Source organism: Ascaphus truei, chromosome 3 (assembly GCF_040206685.1).
Source record: "Ascaphus truei isolate aAscTru1 chromosome 3, aAscTru1.hap1, whole genome shotgun sequence".
In the NCBI taxonomy this organism is placed as follows: Eukaryota; Metazoa; Chordata; class Amphibia; order Anura; family Ascaphidae; genus Ascaphus; species Ascaphus truei.
Window position 1 is genome coordinate 9091695 of NC_134485.1, and position 24583 is coordinate 9116277.

General features: G+C 48.8%; 1 protein-coding gene across 2 annotated transcripts in view; it reads right to left on the minus strand.

The window, feature by feature from the left end:
- The window catches only part of CD247 (CD247 molecule), a 185243-nt gene continuing 160660 nt past the window's right edge, over positions 1-24583 (minus strand). For both annotated transcript variants that reach the window (XM_075593615.1, XM_075593613.1), the window contains 4 exons: positions 21704-21739; positions 20666-20722; positions 6987-7028; positions 1-573 (listed from right to left, as the gene is read on the minus strand). In XM_075593615.1, coding sequence (XP_075449730.1) covers positions 499-573; positions 6987-7028; positions 20666-20722; positions 21704-21739 — 210 coding nt within the window. In that variant the 3' untranslated portion in view covers positions 1-498. The remainder of the gene's footprint in view (positions 574-6986; positions 7029-20665; positions 20723-21703; positions 21740-24583) is intronic.

A 24583-nucleotide genomic window follows, 5' to 3' on the forward strand; every position in this document is an offset into this window, starting at 1 on the left:
AAAGGTCTGAAATATGTCATCTTAATTCTCAACTTTAATAACGCAAAAAACTTGGACAAACAATTGTATGTACACAACGAAGGATGGACAAAGAGGGGGTGCCGCTCTGAAAGGGTTAAAGTGTCATTCTTTCCCTAATACTCTGAAGGCCTATCCTGCAGCGAAGGGGTTAACTCCAGTGCTAGAGGAGTGTTCAATACAGACTCCAAGCATTGAAGGGTTAAAGCGATCTGTGCCGAGACCTCCAGCTGCGCGAGGTGCTCTTACAAACCCTTAACTCTTGCTACGGTTCCATTATTCACAGGCTCGGTGACACTTTGCCTTGAGGTTTGTTTCGCTGGTTGAGGCTAAAGCTTTTACATTTTGTTAAATGAAAGAAAGAAGCAATTAACTTAAAGATGATGTATCGCGCGATAACGTCCACTCTGTGTTTCCATATCCGCTGGTGGTGGAGTCTTCCCCTCAACCCCTGTCTCTCTCAATCATATATTTTGTTTCTTAGCGAGGAGGAGGAGGAGGAAGAGGCTGCATTTGGAGGGCATCGTATGTGTCCCTTGTGGCTGTGCTGAGTCCCTGGAGAAGAAGACAAATTAGGTATGTGAAGCCGTTACCCACATCAGGCACTGAAACCAACGGTGTCTATTAACCAAAGCATTCTGTGTATATATTATATTATATTATATATATATATATATATATATATATATATATATATATATATATATATCTTATTCAAAGGGAAGAAGGCAACGTGATGGGTTACCTCTCGTTTTCAAGTATATCCTGGGTACAGAGTTATGATGACAGATGGATACAAATACAGTTACATTAAGTGAGATGGGTTATACATATATAGAGAGGTACTATAATTTTACCATCGAGGTTTATTTGAAGGCCACATTTTAGCTCTGTGCAGTTTGGGGCTTTCCTAATTAAGTGTGCAGTCCCCACACAGGCTCAGGAACCCGCTACACTGCCTGGGATCAGTCACACAGGGAGCTCAGGAACCAGCTGTACTGCCTGGGATCAGTCACACAGGGAGCTCAGGAACCCGCTGTACTGCCTGGGATCAGTCACACAGGGAGCTCAGGAACCCGCTATACTGCCTGGGATCAGTCACACAGGGAGCTCAGGAACCCGCTACACTGACTGGGATCAGTCACACAGGGAGTTCAGGAACCAGCTGTACTGCCTGGGATCAGTCACACAGGGAGCTCAGGAACCCGCTATACTGCCTGGGATCAGTCACACAGGGAGCTCAGGAAACCGCTATACTGCCTGGGATCAGTCACACAGGGAGCTCAGGAAACCGCTATACTGCCTGGGATCAGTCACACAGGGAGCTCAGGAACCCGCTATACTGCCTGGGATCAGTCACACAGGGAGCTCAGGAACACGCTTTACTGCCTGGGATCAGTCACACAGGGAGCTCAGTAACCCGCTATACTGCTTGGGATCAGTCACACAGGGAGCTCAGGAACCCGCTATACTGCCTGGGATCAGTCACACAGGGAGCTCAGGAATCTGCTATACTGCCTGGGATCAGTCACACAGGGAGCTCAGGAACCCGCTGTACTCCCTGGGATCAGTCACACAGGGAGCTCAGGAACCCGCTATACTGCCTGGGATCAGTCACACGGAGCTCAGGAACCCGCTATTATGCCTGGGATCAGTCACACAGGGAGCTCAGGAACCCGCTATACTGCCTGGGATCAGTCACACAGGGAGCTCAGGAATCTGCTATACTGCCTGGGATCAGTCACACAGGGAGCTCAGGAACCCGCTATACTGCCTGGGATCAGTCACACAGGGAGCTTAGGAACCCGCTATACTGCCTGGGATCAGTCACACAGGGAGCTCAGGAGCCAGCTGTACTGCCTGGGATCAGTCACACAGGGAGCTCAGGAACCCGCTGTACTGCCTGGGATCAGTAACACAGGGAGCTCAGGAACACGCTATACTGCCTGGGATCAGTCACACAGGGAGCTCAGGAACACACTTTACTGCCTGGGATCAGTAACACAGGGAGCTCAGGATCCCGCTATACTGCCTGGGATCAGTCACACAGGGAGCTAAGGAACCAGCTGTACTGCCTGGGATCAGTCACACGGGGAGCACAGGAACCCGCTGTACTGCCTGGGATCAGTCACACAGGGAGCTCAGGAACCCGCTATACTGCCTGGGATCAGTCACACAGGGAGCTCAGTAACCCGCTATACTGCCTGGGATCAGTCACACGGGGAGCTCAGGAACCCGCTGTACTGCCTGGGATCAGTCACGCAGGGAGCTCAGGAAACCGCTATAGTGCCTGGGATCAGTCACAGGGAGCTCAGGAACCCGCTATACTGCCTGGGATCAGTCACACAGGGAGCTCAGGAACACGCTATACTGCCTGGGATCAGTAACACAGGGAGCTCAGGAACCCGCTATACTGCCTGGGATCAGTCACACAGGGAGCTCAGGAACCCGCTATACTGCCTGGGATCAGTCACACAGGGAGCTCAGGAACCCGCTGTACTGCCTGGGATCAGTCACACAGGGAGCTCAGGAACCCGCTATACTGCCTGGGATCAGTCACACAGGGAGCTCAGGAACCCGCTACACTGACTGGGATCAGTCACACAGGGAGCTCAGGAACCAGCTGTACTGCCTGGGATCAGTCACACAGGGAGCTCAGGAACCCGCTGTACTGCCTGGGATCAGTCACACAGGGAGCTCAGGAACCAGCTGTACTGCCTGGGATCAGTCACACAGGGAGCTCAGGAACCAGCTATACTGCCTGGGATCAGTCACACAGGGAGCTCAGGAACCCGCTATACTGCCTGGGATCAGTCACACAGGGAGCTCAGGAACCCGCTATACTGCCTGGGATCAGTCACACAGGGAGCTCAGGAACCCGCTATACTGCCTGGGATCAGTCACACAGGGAGCTCAGGAACCCGCTATACTGCCTGGGATCAGTCACACAGGGAGCTCAGGAACCCGCTGTACTGCCTGGGATCAGTCACACAGGGAGCTCAGGAACCCGCTGTACTGCCTGGGATCAGTCACACAGGGAGCTCAGGAACCCGCTATACTGCCTGGGATCAGTCACACAGGGAGCTCAGGAACCCGCTATACTGCCTGGGATCAGTCACACAGGGAGCTCAGGAACCCGCTATACTGCCTGGGATCAGTCACACAGGGAGCTCAGGAACCCGCTATACTGCCTGGGATCAGTCACACAGGGAGCTCAGGAACCCGCTATACTGCCTGGGATCAGTCACACAGGGAGCTCAGGAACCCGCTATACTGCCTGGGATCAGTCACACAGGGAGCTCAGGAACCCGCTATACTGCCTGGGATCAGTCACACAGGGAGCTCAGGAACCCGCTATACTGCCTGGCAGTCGCCATTACAGATGTTTGTTGGCAAACCTCCTTAGAGACGCCTCAGAATCCTAGTAGTTCCCCAACCCCCTGCTGGGAATCACTGGCCTAGATTAATAAACATTGACAATGATGCAAGTTATTCTCACTAATAATTGTAAGTGCCCTTTGTAATGTTAATTGATGCATCTTTAACCCCTATGTTCTATGTACTGTATGGCACTTTAACCCCTATGTTCTATGTACTGTAGGACACTGTAACCCCTATGTTCTATGTACTGTAGGACACTGTAACCCCTATGTTCTATGTACTGTAGGACACTGTAACCCCTATGTTCTATGTACTGTAGGACACAGTAACCCCTATGTTCTATGTACTGTAGGACACCGTAACCCCTATGTTCTATGTACTGTAGGACACCGTAACCCCTATGTTCTATGTACTGTAGGACACTGTAACCCCTATGTTCTATGTATTGTATGACACTTTAACCCCTATGTTCTATGTACTGTAGGACACTGTAACCCCTATGTTCTATGTACTGTAGGACACTGTAACCCCTATGTTCTATGTACTGTAGGACACTGTAACCCCTATGTTCTATGTACTGTAGGACACTGTAACCCCTATGTTCTATGTACTGTAGGACACTGTAACCCCTGTGTTCTATGTACTGTAGGACACTTTAACCCCTATGTTCTATGTACTGTAGGACACTGTAACCCCTATGTTCTATGTACTGTAGGACACTGTAACCCCTATGTTCTATGTACTGTAGGACACTGTAACCCCTATGTTCTATGTACTGTAGGACACTGTAACCCCTATGTTCTATGTACTGTTGGACACTTTAACCCCTATGTTCTATGTACTGTAGGACACTGTAACCCCTATGTTCTATGTACTGTAGGACACTGTAACCCTTATGTTCTATGTACTGTAGGACACTTTAACCCCTATGTTCTATGTACTGTAGGACACTGTAACCCCTATGTTCTATGTACTGTAGGACACTGTAACCCCTATGTTCTATGTACTGTAGGACACTGTAACCCCTATGTTCTATGTACTGTAGGACACTGTAACCCCTATGTTCTATGTACTGTAGGACACTGTAACCCCTATGTTCTATGTACTGTAGGACACTGTAACCCCTATGTTCTATGTACTGTAGGACACTGTAACCCCTATGTTCTATGTACTGTAGGACACTGTAACCCCTATGTTCTATGTACTGTAGGACACTGTAACCCCTGTGCTCTATGTACTGTAGGACACTGTAACCCCTATGTTCTATGTACTGTAGGACACTTTAACTCCTATGTTCTATGTACTGTAGGACACTGTAACCCCTATGTTCTATGTACTGTAGAACACTGTAACCCCTATGTTCTATGTACTGTAGGACACTGTAACCCCTGTGCTCTATGTACTGTAGGACACTGTAACCCCTATGTTCTATGTACTGTAGGACACTTTAACCCCTATGTTCTATGTACTGTAGGACACTGTAACCCCTATGTTCTATGTACTGTAGGACACTGTAACCCCTATGTTCTATGTACTGTAGGACACTGTAACCCCTATGTTCTATGTACTGTAGGACACTTTAACCCCTATGTTCTATGTACTGTAGGACACTTTAACCCCTATGTTCTATGTACTGTAGGACACTGTAACCCCTATGTTCTATGTACTGTAGGACACTTTAACCCCTATGTAGTGTAGGACACTTTAACCCCTATGTTCTATGTACTGTAGGACACTTTAACCCCTATGTTCTATGTACTGTAGGACACTTTAACCCCTATGTTCTATGTACTGTAGGACACTGTAACCCCTATGTTCTATGTACTGTAGGACACTGTAATCCCTATGTTCTATGTACTGTAGGACACTTTAACCCCTATGTTCTATGTACTGTAGGACACTGTAACCCCTATGTTCTATGTACTGTAGGACACTGTAACCCCTATGTTCTATGTACTGTAGGACACTGTAACCCCTGTGTTCTATGTTGGACACTTTAACCCCTATGTTCTATGTACTGTAGGACACTGTAACCCCTATGTTCTATGTACTGTAGGACACTTTAACCCCTATGTACTGTAGGACACTTTAACCCCTATGTTCTATGTACTGTAGGACACTTTAACCCCTATGTTCTATGTACTGTAGGACACTTTAACCCCTATGTTCTATGTACTGTAGGACACTGTAACCCCTATGTTCTATGTACTGTAGGACACTGTAACCCCTATGTTCTATGTACTGTAGGACACTGTAACCCCTATGTTCTATGTACTGTAGGACACTGTAACCCCTATGTTCTATGTACTGTAGGACACTGTAACCCCTATGTTCTATGTACTGTAGGACACTGTAACCCCTGTGTTCTATGTTGGACACTTTAACCCCTATGTTCTATGTACTGTAGGACACTGTAACCCCTATGTTCTATGTACTATGTACTGTAGGACACTTTAACCCCTATGTACTGTAGGACACTTTAACCCCTATGTTCTATGTACTGTAGGACACTTTAACCCCTATGTTCTATGTACTGTAGGACACTGTAACCCCTATGTTCTATGTACTGTAGGACACTGTAACCCCTATGTTCTATGTACTGTAGGACACTGTAACCCCTATGTTCTATGTACTGTAGGACACTTTAACCCCTATGTTCTATGTACTGTAGGACACTGTAACCCCTATGTTCTATGTACTGTAGGACACTTTAACCCCTATGTTCTATGTACTGTAGGACACTGTAACCCCTATGTTCTATGTACTGTAGGACACTTTAACCCCTATGTTCTATGTACTGTAGGACACTGTAACCCCTATGTTCTATGTACTGTAGGACACTGTAACCCCTATGTTCTATGTACTGTAGGACACTGTAACCCCTATGTTCTATGTACTGTAGGACACTTTAACCCCTATGTTCTATGTACTGTAGGACACTGTAACCCCTATGTTCTATGTACTGTAGGACACTTTAACCCCTATGTTCTATGTACTGTAGGACACTGTAACCCCTATGTTCTATGTACTGTAGGACACTGTAACCCCTATGTTCTATGTACTGTAGGACACTGTAACCCCTATGTTCTATGTACTGTAGGACACTTTAACCCCTATGTTCTATGTACTGTAGGACACTGTAACCCCTATGTTCTATGTACTGTAGGACACTGTAACACCTATGTTCTATGTACTGTAGGACACTGTAACCCCTATGTTCTATGTACTGTAGGACACTTTAACCCCTATGTTCTATGTACTGTAGGACACTTTAACCCCTATGTTCTATGTACTGTAGGACACTGTAACCCCTATGTTCTATGTACTGTAGGACACTGTAACCCCTATGTTCTATGTACTGTAGGACACTGTAACCCCTATGTTCTATGTACTGTAGGACACTGTAACCCCTATGTTCTATGTACTGTAGGACACTGTAACCCCTATGTTCTATGTACTGTAGGACACTGTAACCCCTATGTTCTATGTACTGTAGGACACTGTAACCCCTATGTTCTATGTACTGTAGGACACTTTAACCCGCTTGGCACCAACCGTGCAAAGACAGACAGACATTAGGGGGTTACCTGGTAGACAGTGTCATTTCCTTTGCCTCTTTTCCTTTGTTGCTGAAAGAGAGAGAGATGGAAAATCAGTCGTGGGCAGAAAATGTTGCGGATGAATTGGTGCTTTCACGCGATGCTGCGACTCCTACAGTATCTGACACCAGTCCGTGGCAGGAAGACCTCACGTGGACAAGTTCTACGTCTCGCTGCTGGCCTTGCTGGTGGGAATGGGTTAAGATGGTATTTCCTAGGTGGCACACCGCTCTGCCCTATGTTCTTATGCACTGTCAGCCACGTAGACCTGTCTCACCGTTGGGATGTCGGAGGAGAAAAACGTTATTATTTTTTACGTGTCATTTTCTTCCTTTTTTTTTTGTATTATCTCAGACTCCCGTTTGTTCCCCAGATAGTTGTACATTGCAATAAAAGTCTTAACGCTCTGTCTCCTTGTCACTGAGATACGAGGAGAACTGTCCTGGATTTCCTCTTCCGCTTCATTTTGTTTTATATGGGCAAACGATCAGACATTATCAAAATAAATACACAACCCCCCTGGGCGCCCTCAGACGTTTTAAGGTTGGAATATCACACGGCAAGAGTAGAACGCAGCCGGGAAACCAGTACTACTGATGTCACTGCTGCGGGAGTGCAGGAAGCTTGGATCGCAGCAGCAGTGCCTTGTGACCTTGGGGGGGAAGGTCGCTCAAGGTCACCTAAATATAATAATACAATCATTATATTTTAGGATCATGGCTTGCAAGATGAATTCTAAACGGAGAAGCGCAAAGGAAATTAACCCTTTCACGGTCCTAAGGACCAGTTCATTTGTTAGCTGGGATCTTCATATTGTAGAATCCACATAAATCACATTCTCGTTGTATTGTGACGCGAGCGTTCACATGTTCATTGTATTGTGACACGCGTTCACATTCTCATTGTATTGTGACACGCGCGCGTTCACATTCTCGTTGTATTGTGACGCGCGCACTCACATTCTCGTTGTATTGTGACGCGCGTGCTCACATTCTCGTTGTATTGTGACGCGCGCGCTTACATTCTCATTGTATTGTGACACGCGCGCGTTCACATTCTCGTTGTATTGTGACGCGCGCGCTCACATTCTCGTTGTATTGTGACGCGCGCGCTCACATTCTCGTTGTATTGTGACGCGCGCGCTCACATTCTCGTTGTATTGTGACGCGCGCGCTCACATTCTCGTTGTATTGTGACGCGCGCGCTCACATTCTCGTTGTATTGTGACGCGCGCGCTCACATTCTCGTTGTATTGTGACGCGCGCGCTCACATTCTCGTTGTATTGTGACGCGCGCGCTCAAATTCTCGTTGTATTGTGACGCGCGCGCTCACATTCTCGTTGTATTGTGACGCGCGCGCTCACATTCTCGTTGTATTGTGACGCGCGCGCTCACATTCTCGTTGTATTGACGCGCGCGCTCACATTCTCGTTGTATTGTGACGCGCGCGCTCACATTCTCGTTGTATTGTGACGCGCGCGTTCACATTCTCGTTGTATTGTGACGCGCGCGTTCACATTCTCGTTGTATTGTGACGCGCGCTCACAGTGATTCCATTTGAAAAGTTACTTTTAGTTTTTATTTTCTCCTTGTACCGACTTGTCAAATAGACTCATTTCTATAAAGCTGAAGGCGAAGCACCCTGATAATGTCACTGGCCTTTGCAGTGGGTGAATCCCAGTGTCCCCTCTTCTTGTGACCTTGGGTAAGTCCTCTTTATCTCCCTGTGCCTCTGGACCCAACATTAAATGATCTCACCCATGGGCAGGGACTCCCTGTACTGGCAGAATGGCACGTACAGCGTTGTGTACACTGTTAGTCAGCGCTATATTCATCTTTTTTTAATGATCTAATTCATCCGGCGCAGCGTGGTCAGGAAACGAGAGAGGCGGAGTCCTCTGCCATTTCTTCACTGAGCAGATCGCGTCTGTGCTCCATTGAAACGCAGGACGCCATCTAACCAGCAAACCGGGGTTAAATAAAAAGCCAGGATTGGGATTTATCGTGGGTGGCAGATAAGATGTCAGCTTCTATTATACATAGGGATGCAGAGAAAACTATAGCAAACTGGTTCAGATAGATGCGTGCGTGCGTGTACGGGTGTTCATGTGTACGGGTGTACGTGTGTGTGCGCGTGTGTACATATGTGTGTGCGTGTGCGTGCTTGCGTGCGTGCGTGCGTGTGTGTGTGCGTGTGTGCGTGCGTGTACGTGTGATGTTCCCTGCAGCCGCAGTCACAGGCCGCCATGGAAGATTTCGCCGCTCTCCATTGCAGGGCCCAGCTGCGGCCGGGGCCCATTGGAGGTTTTCCGAGGACCCGGCACCCCCACTTCCCCCCCCCCTCCCCCAATCGTGATGATCTGCTCCTTCCCTGCCGCGCAACCACAGGTCACGGCTGAAACTGGTGCATGCGCCGGCAGACGCTCCGACGCGTACACGCTCCGACACTCCGACGCGTGCACGCAGTGATTGGGGCCGAAGCCCAATACTACACTGAGCACCGACTTTAATATGTGAGGGGAAGCAAATTAGTTTGGAGTTCGGGGGCTGATCATTACCCCCATTTGTCTGTCTTGCTCCTATTAGACCAGGGGTGGTCAACTCCAGTCCTCAAGGGGCCACCAACAGGACAGGTTTTTAAAATATCCCTACTTCAGCACAGGTGGCTCAGTCGACGAGTGAGTCACTGATTGAGCCTCCTGTGCTGAAGCAGGGATATCCTGAACACCTGACCTGTTGGTGGCCCTTGAGGACTGGAGCGTGCCACCCCTGCAGTAGACCGCGCTCCATGAACGCATTTCCAGCGCGGCGCCAGTTAACGGGGCGGAAGACCAGATTGGTCAAGAGAATGCCAGCGACCTACAATTGCCCCCGACGCTATTCACTCGCAAACGGCTCGCCGCAGTAACCAGCATCGAACCGCCGGCCGTCCCGTCCCGGACACAGGTCTGCCTGCAGCAAAGGGATTTATTTCAGTTTCACTCTCCTAGCAAACCGTGTGTTATCCCCGCGCGGGTGGGGGGCGGGGGGGTCCCCTTCCTCACCAATGCTTCAGAAAAGAGCCGGCTACAGTACATTACCATGACAATGCCGGCACACCAGTAGCTGGAAGTGTGGTGAGAGCGCACCGCCTGCGTGGGGCCGCGCTCTGAACGCCATGTGATTGCGCAGGAAAATCAGCCGGGACTGATGGGAAAATGGAAGTCCGACTCATTGAGAATGTCCAGAAATAAACGGCCGGGAGTTTGTGTGAAGGTTTTATAAATATTCACCTTTCCCGCTTTGTTTTCAATGTCCGACTGCCCGGGGCGGAGAACAACGTTTATTTATGTGTATGCGCCGACGCGTTCCGCCGCGCGGTACAACGTGGGAGGGAGGACAGGGACATTGTATGACAGAAGAGCACATGTATGTTCAAAGGAGCACATGTATGTTCAAAGGAGCACATGTATGTTCAAAGGAGCACATGTATGTTCAAAGGAGCACATGTATGTTCAAAGGAGCAAGTCATGGACTTTATTACATTTTTATTTAAACGCCGGGTTGAAGCAGGGGGACTCCGGAGCTGAACCCCAATACTTTGAGCTCTGGGGACCCCACGCTTCCCGAAATACGGACCTCCAAAGGGGGCGCCGGTAAAGTTTAAAGCTCCCGCTTCCTGCGGACCAATAGGAAGCTGAACCCGATGACGTCACGGCGTCCTGTTGGCCCGCAGGGCGCGGGCGCTTTGAAACGCCGCCATTACGTGAGCCCAGTTAGCCTCCGTAGGGGGTATCTCTGGATGCAAGGGGTCCACCCGGAGCTGAAATTACTGGGGTTCAGCTGCGGAGACCCTCGCATGCTTGGATTGCCGCTATAAGACAGAGACGAGAGGAAAGAGGTCGCTGCCCCACAGAGCTTACAATCTAAAAAGGTGGGGCGAGGAATAGTGGGGGGGAAGGTGGGTTTCTCGGCATGGCGGCAGCTGTCAGTGTTGGGCCTCTAGGCATGAGGTTCCAGGATAACGGAGCGGCTCGGTGAGTAAGCCCTCGGACATGGTAAAAAACACCGCGCTGAGCCGTGCTGACGCTCCTGCTCTCCTTTTTTGTGTCCTGGCATGAGCGTCAGCGAGCGCGCTTGAGAGGCGGGTGGGAGGCAAGGCGGGGCTAGCGCGCCACGTCACAGCGCCACTGAGTGCCATTTGGCTTTTGCCAGTCATGTGACCGGCCCTCCGCGAAAACTAAAATCAATCTGTCTCCTGCAATTCCGCACGCCTCAGCACGCCTGCGGAAGCGCCTGCTAAAGCCACACACACCAGGTGCAGGAGGTAAGTGTGCTGGCTCGGCACAGTCTTTTTTACCATGTCCGAGGCCTAACGGCGCTGACTGAAGCAGGGGAACCTGGTTCCAATCCCGGTATCTGTGCCTTGTGACTATTGGGCAAGTCACTAGCTCCCTGAGCCTCAGGCAGCACAATCTTAGATTGTCAGCTCTATGGGGCAGGACTCGTGCCTGTAAAAGTATATGTACAGCGCTGTGTGTTACCAGGTGTCCAGTATGGAATCGGACTGGCCTGGATTTGGACACACTGTCCAGTAAAAAATGAGAGGTAATACTGGGTGTGCATGTGTATACCGGTATTACCTCTCTGGGCGTGTATGTGTATACCGGTATTACCTCTCTGGGTGTGTATGTGTATACCGGTATTACCTCTCTGGGCGTGTATGTGTATACCGGTATTACCTCTCTGGGCGTGTATGTGTATACCGGTATTACCTCTCTGGGCGTGTATGTGTATACCGGTATTACCTCTCTGGGCGTGTATGTGTATACCGGTATTACCTCTCTGGGCGTGTATGTGTATACCGGTATTACCTCTCTGGGCGTGTATGTGTATACCAGTATTACCTCTCTGGGCGTGTATGTGTATACTGGTATTACCTCTCTGGGCGTGTATGTGTATACTGGTATTACCTCTCTCGGCGTGTGTATGCGTATACCGGTATTACCTCTCTGGGCGTGTACGTGTATACCGGTATTACCTCTCTGGGCGTGTATGTGTATACCGGTATTACCTCTCTGGGCGTGTATGTGTATACCGGTATTACCTCTCTGGGCGTGTATGTGTATACCGGTATTACCTCTCTGGGTGTGTATGTGTATACCGGTATTACCTCTCTGGGCGTGTATGTGTATTCCGGTATTACCTCTCTGGGCGTGTATGTGTATACCGGTATTACCTCTCTGGGCGTGTATGTGTATACCGGTATTACCTCTCTGGGTGTGTATGTGTATACCGGTATTACCACTCTGGGCGTGTATGTGTATACCGGTATTACCTCTCTGGGCGTGTATGTGTATACCGGTATTACCTCTCTGGGTGTGTATGTGTATACCGGTATTACCTCTCTGGGCGTGTATGTGTATACCGGTATTACCTCTCTGGGCATGTATGTGTATACCGGTATTACCTTCCTGGGCGTGTATGTGTATACCGGTATTACCTCTCTGGGCGTGTGTGTGTCCGGTATTACCTCTCTGGGCGTGTATGTGTATACCGGTATTACCTCTCTGGGCGTGTATGTGTATACCGGTATTACCTCTCTGGGCGTGTATGTGTATACCGGTATTACCTCTCTGGGCGTGTATGTGTATACTGGTATTACCTCTCTGGGCGTGTATGTGTATACCGGTGTTACCTCTCTGGACGTGTATGTGTATACCGGTATTACCTCTCTGGGCGTGTATGTGTATATACCGGTATTACCTCTCTGGGCATGTATGTGTATACCGGTATTACCTCTCTGGGCATGTATGTGTATACCGGTATTACCTCTCTGGGCGTGTGTGTGTCCGGTATTACCTCTCTGGGCGTGTATGTGTATACCGGTATTACCTCTCTGGGCGTGTATGTGTATACCGGTATTACCTCTCTGGGCGTGTATGTGTATACCGGTATTACCTCTCTGCACATGTATGTGTATACCGGTATTACCTCTCTGGGCGTGTATGTGTATACCGGTATTACCTCTCTGGGCGTGTATGTGTATACCGGTATTACCTCTCTGGGCGTGTATGTGTATACTGGTATTACCTCTCTGGGCGTGTATGTGTATACCGGTGTTACCTCTCTGGACGTGTATGTGTATACCGGTATTACCTCTCTGGGCGTGTATGTGTATATACCGGTATTACCTCTCTGGGCGTGTATGTGTATACCGGTATTACCTCTCTGGGCGTGTATGTGTATACCGGTATTACCTCTCTGGGCGTGTATGTGTATACCGGTATTACCTCTCTGGGCGTGTATGTGTATACCGGTATTACCTCTCTGGGCGTGTATGTGTATACCGGTATTACCTCTCTGGGCGTGTATGTGTATACCGGTATTACCTCTCTGGGCGTGTATGTGTATACCGGTATTACCTCTCTGGGCGTGTAGGTGTATACCGGTATTACCTCTCTGGGCGTGTATGTGTATACCGGTATTACCTCTCTGGGCGTGTATGTGTATACCGGTATTACCTCTCTGGGCGTGTATGTGTATACCGGTATTACCTCTCTGGGCGTGTATGTGTATACCGGTATTACCTCTCTGGGCGTGTATGTGTGAACCGGTATTACCTCTCTGGGCGTGTATGTGTATACCGGTATTACCTCTCTGGGCGTGTATGTGTATACCGGTATTACCTCTCTGGGCGTGTATGTGTATACCGGTATTACCTCTCTGGGCGTGTATGTGTATACCGGTATTACCTCTCTGGGCGTGTATGGGTATACCGGTATTACCTCTCTGGGCGTGTATGTGTATACTGGTATTACCTCTCTGGGCGTGTATGTGTATACCGGTGTTACCTCTCTGGACGTGTATGTGTATACCGGTATTACCTCTCTGGGCGTGTATGTGTATATACCGGTATTACCTCTCTGGGCGTGTATGTGTATACCGGTATTACCTCTCTGGGCGTGTATGTGTATACCGGTATTACCTCTCTGGGCGTGTATGTGTATACCGGTATTACCTCTCTGCACATGTATGTGTATACCGGTATTACCTCTCTGGGCGTGTATGTGTATACCGGTATTACCTCTCTGGGCGTGTATGTGTATACCGGTATTACCTCTCTGGGCGTGTATGTGTATACTGGTATTACCTCTCTGGGCGTGTATGTGTATACCGGTGTTACCTCTCTGGACGTGTATGTGTATACCGGTATTACCTCTCTGGGCGTGTATGTGTATATACCGGTATTACCTCTCTGGGCGTGTATGTGTATACCGGTATTACCTCTCTGGGCGTGTATGTGTATACCGGTATTACCTCTCTGGGCGTGTATGTGTATACCGGTATTACCTCTCTGGGCGTGTATGTGTATACCGGTATTACCTCTCTGGGCGTGTATGTGTATACCGGTATTACCTCTCTGGGCGTGTATGTGTATACCGGTATTACCTCTCTGGGCGTGTATGTGTATACCGGTATTACCTCTCTGGGCGTGTAGGTGTATACCGGTATTACCTCTCTGGGCGTGTATGTGTATACCGGTATTACCTCTCTGGGCGTGTATGTGTATACCGGTATTACCTCTCTGGGCGTGTATGTGTATACCGGTATTACCTCTCTGGGCGTGTATGTGTATACCGGTATTACCTCTCTGGGCGTGTATGTGTGAACCGGTATTACCTCTCTGGGCGTGTATGTGTATACCGGTATTACCTCTCTGGGCGTGTATGTGTATACCGGTATTACCTCTCTGGGCGTGTATGTGTATACCGGTATTACCTCTCTGGGCGTGTATGTGTATACCGGTATTACCTCTCTGGGCGTGTATGGGTATACCGGTATTACCTCTCTGGGCGTGTGTGTGTATACCGGTATTACCTCTCTGGGCGTGTACGTGTATACCGGTATTACCTCTCTGGGCATGTATGTGTATACCGGTATTACCTCTCTGGGCGTGTATGTGTATACCGGTATTACCTCTCTGGGTGTATGTGTATACCGGTATTACCTCTCTGGGCGTGTATGTGTATAGCGGTATTACCTCTCTGGGCATGTATGTGTATACAGGTATTACCTCTCTGGGCGTGTATGTGTATACCGGTATTACCTCTCTGGGTGTGTATATGTATACCGGTATTACCTCTCTGGGCGTGTATGTGTATATACCGGTATTACCTCTCTGGGCGTGTATGTGTATACCGGTATTACCTCTCTGGGCGTGTATGTGTATACCGGTATTACCTCTCTGGGCGTGTATGTGTATACCGGTATTACCTCTCTGGGCGTGTATGTGTATACCGGTATTACCTCTCTGGGCGTGTATGTGTATACCGGTATTACCTCTCTGGGCGTGTATGTGTATACCGGTATTACCTCTCTGGGCGTGTATGTGTATACCGGTATTACCTCTCTGGGCGTGTAGGTGTATACCGGTATTACCTCTCTGGGCGTGTATGTGTATACCGGTATTACCTCTCTGGGCATGTATGTGTATACCGGTATTACCTCTCTGGGCGTGTATGTGTATACCGGTATTACCTCTCTGGGTGTATGTGTATACCGGTATTACCTCTCTGGGCGTGTATGTGTATAGCGGTATTACCTCTCTGGGCATGTATGTGTATACAGGTATTACCTCTCTGGGCGTGTATGTGTATACCGGTATTACCTCTCTGGGTGTGTATATGTATACCGGTATTACCTCTCTGGGAGTGTATGTGTATACCGGTATTACCTCTCTGGGCGTGTATGTGTATACCGGTATTACCTCTCTGGGCGTGTATGTGTATACCGGTATTACCTCTCTGGGCGTGTATGTGTATACCGGTATTACCTCTCTGGACGTGTATGTGTATACCGGTGTTACCTCTCTGGACATAGTGACCTGACCGGTTGGGGGCAGCAGGATTTCCCCGAGCAGGGAGACAGCGGGGCTGTTGCTAGGTGGCTGGGCAGCTTCCTCTCTCCCGATTGGCTGCATTACCCAGCAGCAGCCAATCAGGAGACTGGGGGTAGGGCCAAGGAGAGGAGGAAACCGCATGGAGCGGTGAGATGTGTGTGTGTCTAGAGCGTGTCATACTTCTCACCATTGTGTCCAGTATTTTTGGAGAAGCCGCCTGGCGCCCCAGGACACACACGTGGTTGTTTACTAAAGTCTCCCGGCTGCAACAGAATTGTACCAGATTTATCAGAGGAAAAGCCCCGGCTGCTTCCTGTAATATAAAGTGTTATTCCTTTCCCAGGTTTCCCGTCGGGAGATTTTAGTAAACACGCTACACAGAAACGGAAGTCTCTGCTTAGAATATCCCTTTCATCCAATAAAAATATCCCGTGTGAGCACATGCACACCTCCCAGACTGCTCTGCAACCCTGCCCCTCCCCATTCTCTCTTAGCATACAGTACTACTACTGCAGCCCGGGATTCTGGGTAATGACATGCAAATGAGAACAGTGCCACTTTTTGCTTCATGTCCATTTATAACATGGATCCCCTAAAGCTGTGTAATGCGGCAGGCATACGCTTATCAGCACAGCCTGGGTTATCCTACATGTGGGTTATTATCTGTTACAAAAGAAAAATACAAATATATTTTCCTAAAGAATAAAGTTGCAACTACAGTACCAAACATAACTAAACTAAAGCAACCCGTGTGTGTGTGTGTGTGTGTGTGTGTGTGTGTGTGTGTGTGTGTCACACACACACACACTATCGCAGCTTGGAAGTGGGAGATGGAGCGTAGGCTGGAGATGAACAGGGAGAACGCAGAGATTAAAACATGACGAATAGATGTACAGTATACAGTATACCCAGGAACAGGTTCTGGGGGGGGGGGGGGGGTCGGAGCAGTAAAAACACACGAGTCCCAAGATTGATGAGACTCTGAGGAAGGAAAGATGAACAGCATCAAAATCTACAGTGATATTTATTGATCCGACATCTCCTCCTCCCTCATACAACTTCTCTTGGGGAGAGGGGAGAGGCAAAGCAATGCTCGGAGGCTCCACCAGCCTGACGTCGTGCTATCAGTGTGATCCGGTGTTAGAATAAGCAGCAGGTTGCTCTGGAAGAGGTGGTGAAGCTGGGCTCGGCGGGCGCTCAGACCGCCTGTGAGCCCTGGTACATCCCCAGTGCTGGCTCCTTGTGACCTTGGCTCCTTGTGTTTCGGGCATATTCAAATATGAATGATTTTTGCATACATTATTCCCATTGGCGCATGTCGCCTTCTCTCTCCCGCCTTGACACAAAGGATGGCATTGTGTTAGCCCGCAGAATACAGCGACGGTTGCCAACTTCAGTCCTCGAGCTCTCAACAGGTCAGGCTTTCAGGATACCGGCTCAGTCAGTGCCACCTGTGCTGAAGCAGGTGTATCCTGAAAACCTGGCCTGTTGGTAGCTCTGGAGGCCTGCCACTGGCCACCCTAAGGTAGTGATAACTTTAGTAGCTAATGGTTATAAAGATTATTAGGACCACGATGGGACCTTCAGGCGGAGAAAACCTTCCGGACCGGTCCGTAGTGATCCTGAAAGCTTGCACTCTTTTTAACCATTAGTTAACCATTGAATGTATCACTTTGCGTTTGTTCCGTCTCTTCCCTGCTTCCGATCGCACCCACCCGGGCGTCTGCAGGGACGGTTTCCTCTGTCCGATTAAACGTGGACAATATTTCCTCATTTGCAATACAAAATGTGACTATCCCGCGGCCCTTCCGGGACCGAATGAAACTGCCAGCCCGCACGCTTTGTGCGCGAGTCGTCTTCCAGGAACACGGTGCGGGGACCGTGCTGGTGATATTGCCATGTGCTGCGCGTGAATGAACAGGCCGCTGTGTGTGTGTGTGTGTGTGTGTGTGTGTGTGTGTGTGTGTGTGTGTGTGTGTGTGTGTGTGTGTGGGCTCTTAACACACTAGTAACTTCCCAATGCAAACACAAGGTTTAGGATTCCACAGGTGTCACCTCCCATTGCGGGTCCTTTTGGTGACATCAGCGCGATGGGTGGTGACATCAGCGCGATGGGAGGCGACATCGGGCTCGCACCTGTGTGGCCTGGTTAAAGGAGCAGTCTGAGCGCCGTGTTTTTATTTTATAAATAGGATTGGCGCAGGGGGGTCTCCGGAGCTGAACTGCGTTGATTTGTTCTCTGGGGACCCCCTGCTTCGCGGGATACCTCAGTCGGGGGTGCCGGTAGCAGCCCCGGCTGGGCAAGCTGGGGATATCGAAATGGCGGCTTAAATGGCACCGTGCAACACGCGCCAATAAGAAGCTGTGACATCACCCCTTGTTTTCCTATTGGCTCACGTGACCAGCACCGTTAGACGGCAGAGAGATACCGGCTCCCACTCTGGAGGTAAGTGTCTCGGGAAGCAGGGGGTCTCCGGAGCGCAAACCAACGTGGTTCGGCTCTAGAGACCCCCTGCTACAATCCTAAGTAAAACATATATATATTCTATATCATGTCTCTTGTCTGCTGCTTTAGGCCGAGTCCATAGAAGGACAGGCCGCGCTGAGCCGTGCGGACGCTCCGCGCTGAGCCCCTGCATCCTCAATGAGGATGTCTTTAGAGGGGGCTCACGCGAGCGTCCGCAGGCGTGCTGAGGCGCTGGATTTTTCAGCCGACAGCCAAACTGTTTTTCAGAGCGCTGTCAGCTGAAAACATCCAATCAGCGCGGAGCAGCGTCAACGTCACGGCGCCGTGATGTCGTTGACGTCGGTGCGTCGCGGGCGATTGGCCCAGCGACGTCACTGCCCCGCCTCCCTCAGTCTCCACCCGCCTCTGATCGCGCCCGCTGGCTCGCCTGCATGGGCATGAAATCGCGCAGATTTCAGCAGGCGAGCGTCAGCGCGCCTCAGCACTGCTACCCCCTCTATGGCCCCAGCCTTAAGCTGCACACGGCTGTTTCATGCATCAAGTTGAAAGGAACTGTAAGGATTGTTTTGTATGTTCTGGTTTACATGGACTTCCCAGAATCCATTGCGTCGAGCAGAGTTTTACACAATGCAACAGCAAGGCGCCTCTGTTTGTGTCTGTTTAGCATGGCAGAGTTTCTATTTCAGCAAACACTGTATAAATTAGCCACACACTGTCTAACACTTTCATTATCGCAACTTTAATGCCAAGGTACGTTTTGCACTGAGGGGGTTAAGAGCCTTCAAGACAAATGCTATCTCTTTGCTATAAGAAGTTAGGCACACAGTACAGGTGCGAGATTGTGAACCTGAGCGCAGCCCGGAACAGGAGCACAGCGTCTAGAAAATAAGAAGGGAAGTGTGTGCCCGTGTGCCACCTGGTGTCATACTGTCACAACTGCACATGTGAGACATGTAACATAACCCAATATCACCGGGGCAGCCCGTACGCCCTCAACTTGTATGGCAGGGGTGCTCAACTCAGGACCCCCCAACAGGTGAGGTTAGCAGGGTATGTTACTGTATGTTACTCTGGTATCTTACAGGGTTTCTTGTCTCTGTTACAATCCAAACATTTCTTCTTCAGTTCAGTTTCTGCTCAGGATCACAGAGATACAGCCCCTGTGAGTACGTCCTTCGATGGGACATGAGATGCACCATGCACACGGTGTATAAATGTGTATATAACTAGGGACGGACGAAACGGTCAATCCGTAGCGCGGAATTTCCCCCCCCCCCGAGCTTTCCATTCAAAATCCGTTCCGCGGTGTCATCCGCCGACGGAACGTTCCAGTCTCAATCCGTACGGATTAATCCAGAACAGACATTGGATAAAAATCCGCTGGTCGATTTTAACAATCGCACCCACGGATTCAGCAATACGTGGATTGGATTGGTAAAAATCACCGTGGATTGGATTGTCGGCAAGAAAGAAAAAAGAAATCCGGAAAAGACGGATCGCCCTTTCTGAGTCTGATTCCCGGGGATCCGCAGAACAAAGGAACCGGCGGATCCCAAACTCCCTCGCTCCTCTATCTCACATCCGCAGCCAGTAATCCTGACATTTGGAGGTGCGAATCCCCCTCACAAAACGTTTTGTCTTCACCTTTTGAAATGGCGTCTCGCCCCGGGCCTCTCCTAAACGTCTTTGAACCCATCTACTGTAAGTAAAAAATGTTTCCTGATTTTCTTTCTAAGTCCCTCTGCAAAGTTCCTGCTGTCTGGGATAGAATAAGATGTCAGACCGAATTGGACGCAGTTTTAATTTCAGCCAGTCAGTGCCCTCATTTCTGGGGGGTGGGGTGTAGGGGCGGAGCCAATAACCCGTGTGGATGAGACGAGCAAAGGGTTCTGGGGGAGAAAACCGTTACCATAAAGCAGGGGTGGCCAACTCCAGTCCTCAACCTGACCTGTTGGTGGCCCTTTTCAGGAAATCCCTGCTTCAGCACAGGTGGCTGTCGTCATGACTGCACCCCCTGTGCTGAAGCAGGGATATCCTGAAAACTTGACCTGTTGGTGGCCTTTGAGGAGTGGAGTTGGCCTCCCATGCCATAAAGTCTCTGACACATTCCTTAAAAACGACCATTTTTGGTTATCTGGCCCGTCAGAAATAAAAGTATCTGTGAACAACTGCAAAATAAAGTGCCGTATAATAAGAAACCGTTCATGGACTTTGCTGCTTTATATAGGAAGTGAATTGGAAGCGATTAAGACAAAGCCTCACTTGTTATTTTACATCACGCACCGGCCGGGCAGTATGAATTATTCACACGACACTAACCTCCCCTTTCATTCCAATTTTACTGTATTCTTCGCCCATCTTGTCTTTCTGAAGAGCCTAAAAACCAAGCACAGTTATTCGGTTACAAGTCGTTCGTCTCCGGAAAGGTGTCTTGCAGAGTAGCTTCACTTAGCAAACATGGGCCCGTGTATATCTCGGGAATGCAAACAGAGCAGGGTTTACCATCGCATGTCAAACCCCCCTTCCTACAACCGCCGCAGACTGTCACCCCGGGGATATTCCACCAGTGGCGGATAATTCTGACGCGAGTAAAAGGTGAGAAAATGTCTCTCTGGAGCCTTTCTCAAGAGATATATATATATATATATATATATAATATTATATATATATATATATATATATATATATATATATATATATATAATATTATATTTATTTATATTATATATTATATATATATATATATATATCCCTATAATGTGATAATATAACACGATGAAGGGGTTAAACAGAACTGACAGTCAGCTGTAGTGTGTTCTTTGATGGAAGTTAAACCGAGTGCGTCTGACGGAGAAATCTGGCATCTATTGTAGGATATTTATTTTTGGGCGACATCAAAAAACCCAGCCGCAGGTCACAGACACTGGGAGATATTTACTGAAACTGCAAACCAAGGGCAATACAGTGAGAAATAACAGCAAACAGGTATTAAAGAAAATAAATCCCATCGAAATCACTTAGACATTGATGAATCCTGTGACTTTTTTTGCACTGGAGCTTTAGCTGATAACCTTGTCAGTGGGTTCCACCTCCCGCCGTCTCTTGGCTTCAAAACGGAGGCAAATCCAGTGCAAAAAGAGCCCCATATTTATCCCCAAAAATGATTCCTATGAAAAGGAAAGAATTCCCCCCGTTTTGCAGGAGACGTTGGTAAATACGCCCTGTGAGTTTTCTGTGCGCCTTTATTATTTGCCAGTTGTGAGAGGAGGGGGGGGGGGGTAGTTACATCCCTTATTGATTTTTATCCCACCCCAATCCCCCTCCCAGCTCACCCCCCCCCCCCCAGTAATGACTTACTGTATAGACCGTGTCCTGCTGAGGTTTCCGTCTCTGCTGCAGAAATGACAGAGAAAAAAAAGTTATACACCAAATGCATATTACAGACCCCAGCAGCCTGCTCCAGTCTCATACAGACCCCCGCAGCCTGCTCCGGTCTCATACAGACCCCCGCAGCCCGCTCCGGTCTCATACAGACCCCCGCAGCCTGCTCCGGTCTCATACAGACCCCCGCAGCCCGCTCCGGTCTCATACAGACCCCCGCAGCCCGCTCCGGTCTCATACAGACCCCCGCAGCCCGCTCCGGTCTCATACAGACCCCCGCAGCCCGCTCCGGTCTCATACAGACCCCCGCAGCCCGCTCCGGTCTCATACAGACCCCCGCAGCCCGCTCCGGTCTCATACAGACCGCCGCAGCCCGCTCCGGTCTCCTACAGACCCCCGCAGCCCGCTCCGGTCTCCTACAGACCCCCGCAGCCCGCTCCGGTCTCCTACAGACCCCCGCAGCCCGCTCCGATCTCCTACAGACCCCCGCAGCCCGCTCCGGTCTCCTACAGACCCCCGCAGCCCGCAGCGGGGGTCTCATACAGACCCCCGCTGCCCGCAGCGGGGGTCTCATACAGACCCCCGCTGCCCGCTCCGGTCTCATACAGACCCCCGATGCCCGCTCCGGTCTCATACAGACACTAATATTAGCAATATGGGGCAGATAATAATATTGGCAGTGTGGGGGCAGATAATAATATTGGCAGTGTGGGGCAGATAATAATATTGGCAGTGTGGGGCAGATAATAATATTGGCAGTGTGGGGCAGATAATAATATTGGCAGTGTGGGGCAGATAATAATATTGGCAGTATGGGGAAGATAATAATATTGGCAGTGTGGGGCAGATAATAATATTGGCAGTGTGGGGCAGATAATAATATTGGCAGTGTGGGGCAGATAATAATATTGGCAGTGTGGGGCAGATAATAATATTAGCAGTATGGGGCAGATAATAATATTGGCAGTATGGGGCAGATAATAATATTGGCAGTATGGGGCAGATAATAATATTGGCAGTGTGGGGCAGATAATAATATTGGCAGTGTGGGGCAGATAATAATATTGGCAGTATGGGGCAGATAATAATATTAGCAGTGTGGGGCAGATAATAATATTGGCAGTGTGGGGCAGATAATAATATTGGCAGTGTGGGGCAGATAATAATATTGGCAGTGTGGGGCAGATAATAATATTGGCAGTGTGGGGCAGATAATAATATTGGCAGTGTGGGGCGGATAATAATATTGGCAGTGTGGGGCAGATAATAATATTGGCAGTGTGGGGCAGATAATAATATTGGCAGTGTGGGGCAGATAATAATATTGGCAGTGTGGGGCAGATAATAATATTGGCAGTGTGGGGCAGATAATAATATTGGCAGTGTGGGGCAGATAATAATATTGGCAGTATGGGGCAGATAATAATATTGGCAGTATGGGGCAGATAATAATATTGGCAGTGTGGGGCAGATAATAATATTGGCAGTGTGGGGCGGATAATAATATTGGCAGTGTGGGGCAGATAATAATATTGGCAGTGTGGGGCAGATAATAATATTGGCAGTGTGGGGCAGATAATAATATTAGCAGTGTGGGGCAGATAATAATATTGGCAGTGTGGGGCAGATAATAATATTGGCAGTGTGGGGCAGATAATAATATTGGCAGTGTGGGGCAGATAATAATATTTGCAGTGTGGGGCAGATAATAATATTGGCAGTGTGGGGCACATAATAATATTGGTAGTGTGGGGCAGATAATAATATTGGCAGTGTGGGGCAGATAATAATATTGGCAGTGTGGGGCAGATAATAATATTGGCAGTGTGGGGCAGATAATAATATTGGCAGTGTGGGGCAGATAATAATATTGGCAGTGTGGGGCACATAATATTAGCAGTGTGGGGCAGATAATAATATTGGCAGTGTGGGGCAGATAATAATATTAGCAGTGTGGGGCAGATAATAATATTGGCAGTATGGGGCAGATAATAATATTGGCAGTGTGGGGCAGATAATAATATTGGCAGTATGGGGCAGATAATAATATTGGCAGTGTGGGGCAGATAATATTAGCAGTATGGGGCAGATAATAATATTGGCAGTATGGGGCAGATAATAATATTGGCAGTGTGGGGCAGATAATATTAGCAGTATGGGGCAGATACTAATATTAGCAGTATGGGGCAGATAATATTAGCAGTATGGGGCAGATAATAATATTGGCAATGTGGGGCAGATAATAATATTGGCAGTATGGGGCAGATAATAATATTGGCAGTGTGGGGCAGATAATAATATTGGCAGTGTGGGGCAGATAATAATATTGGCAGTGTGGGGCACATAATATTAGCCGTATGGGGCAGATAATAATATTGGCAGTATGGGGCAGATAATAATATTGGCAGTGTGGGGCAGATAATAATATTGGCAGTGTGGGGCAGATAATAATATTGGCAGTGTGGGGCAGATAATAATATTAGCAGTATGGGGCAGATAATAATATTGGCAGTATGGGGCAGATAATAATATTAGCAGTATGGGGCAGATAATAATATTAGCAGTATGGGGCAGATAATAATATTGGCAGTATGGGGCAGATAATAATATTAGCAGTATGGGGCAGATAATAATATTGGCAGTGTGGGGCAGATAATAATATTGGCAGTGTGGGGCAGATAATAATATTGGCAGTGTGGGGCAGGTAATAATATTGGCAGTGTGGGGCAGATAATAATATTGGCAGTGTGGGGCAGATAATAATATTGGCAGTGTGGGGCAGATAATAATATTGGCAGTGTGGGGCAGATAATAATATTTGCAGTATGGGGCAGGTAATAATATTGGCAGTGTGGG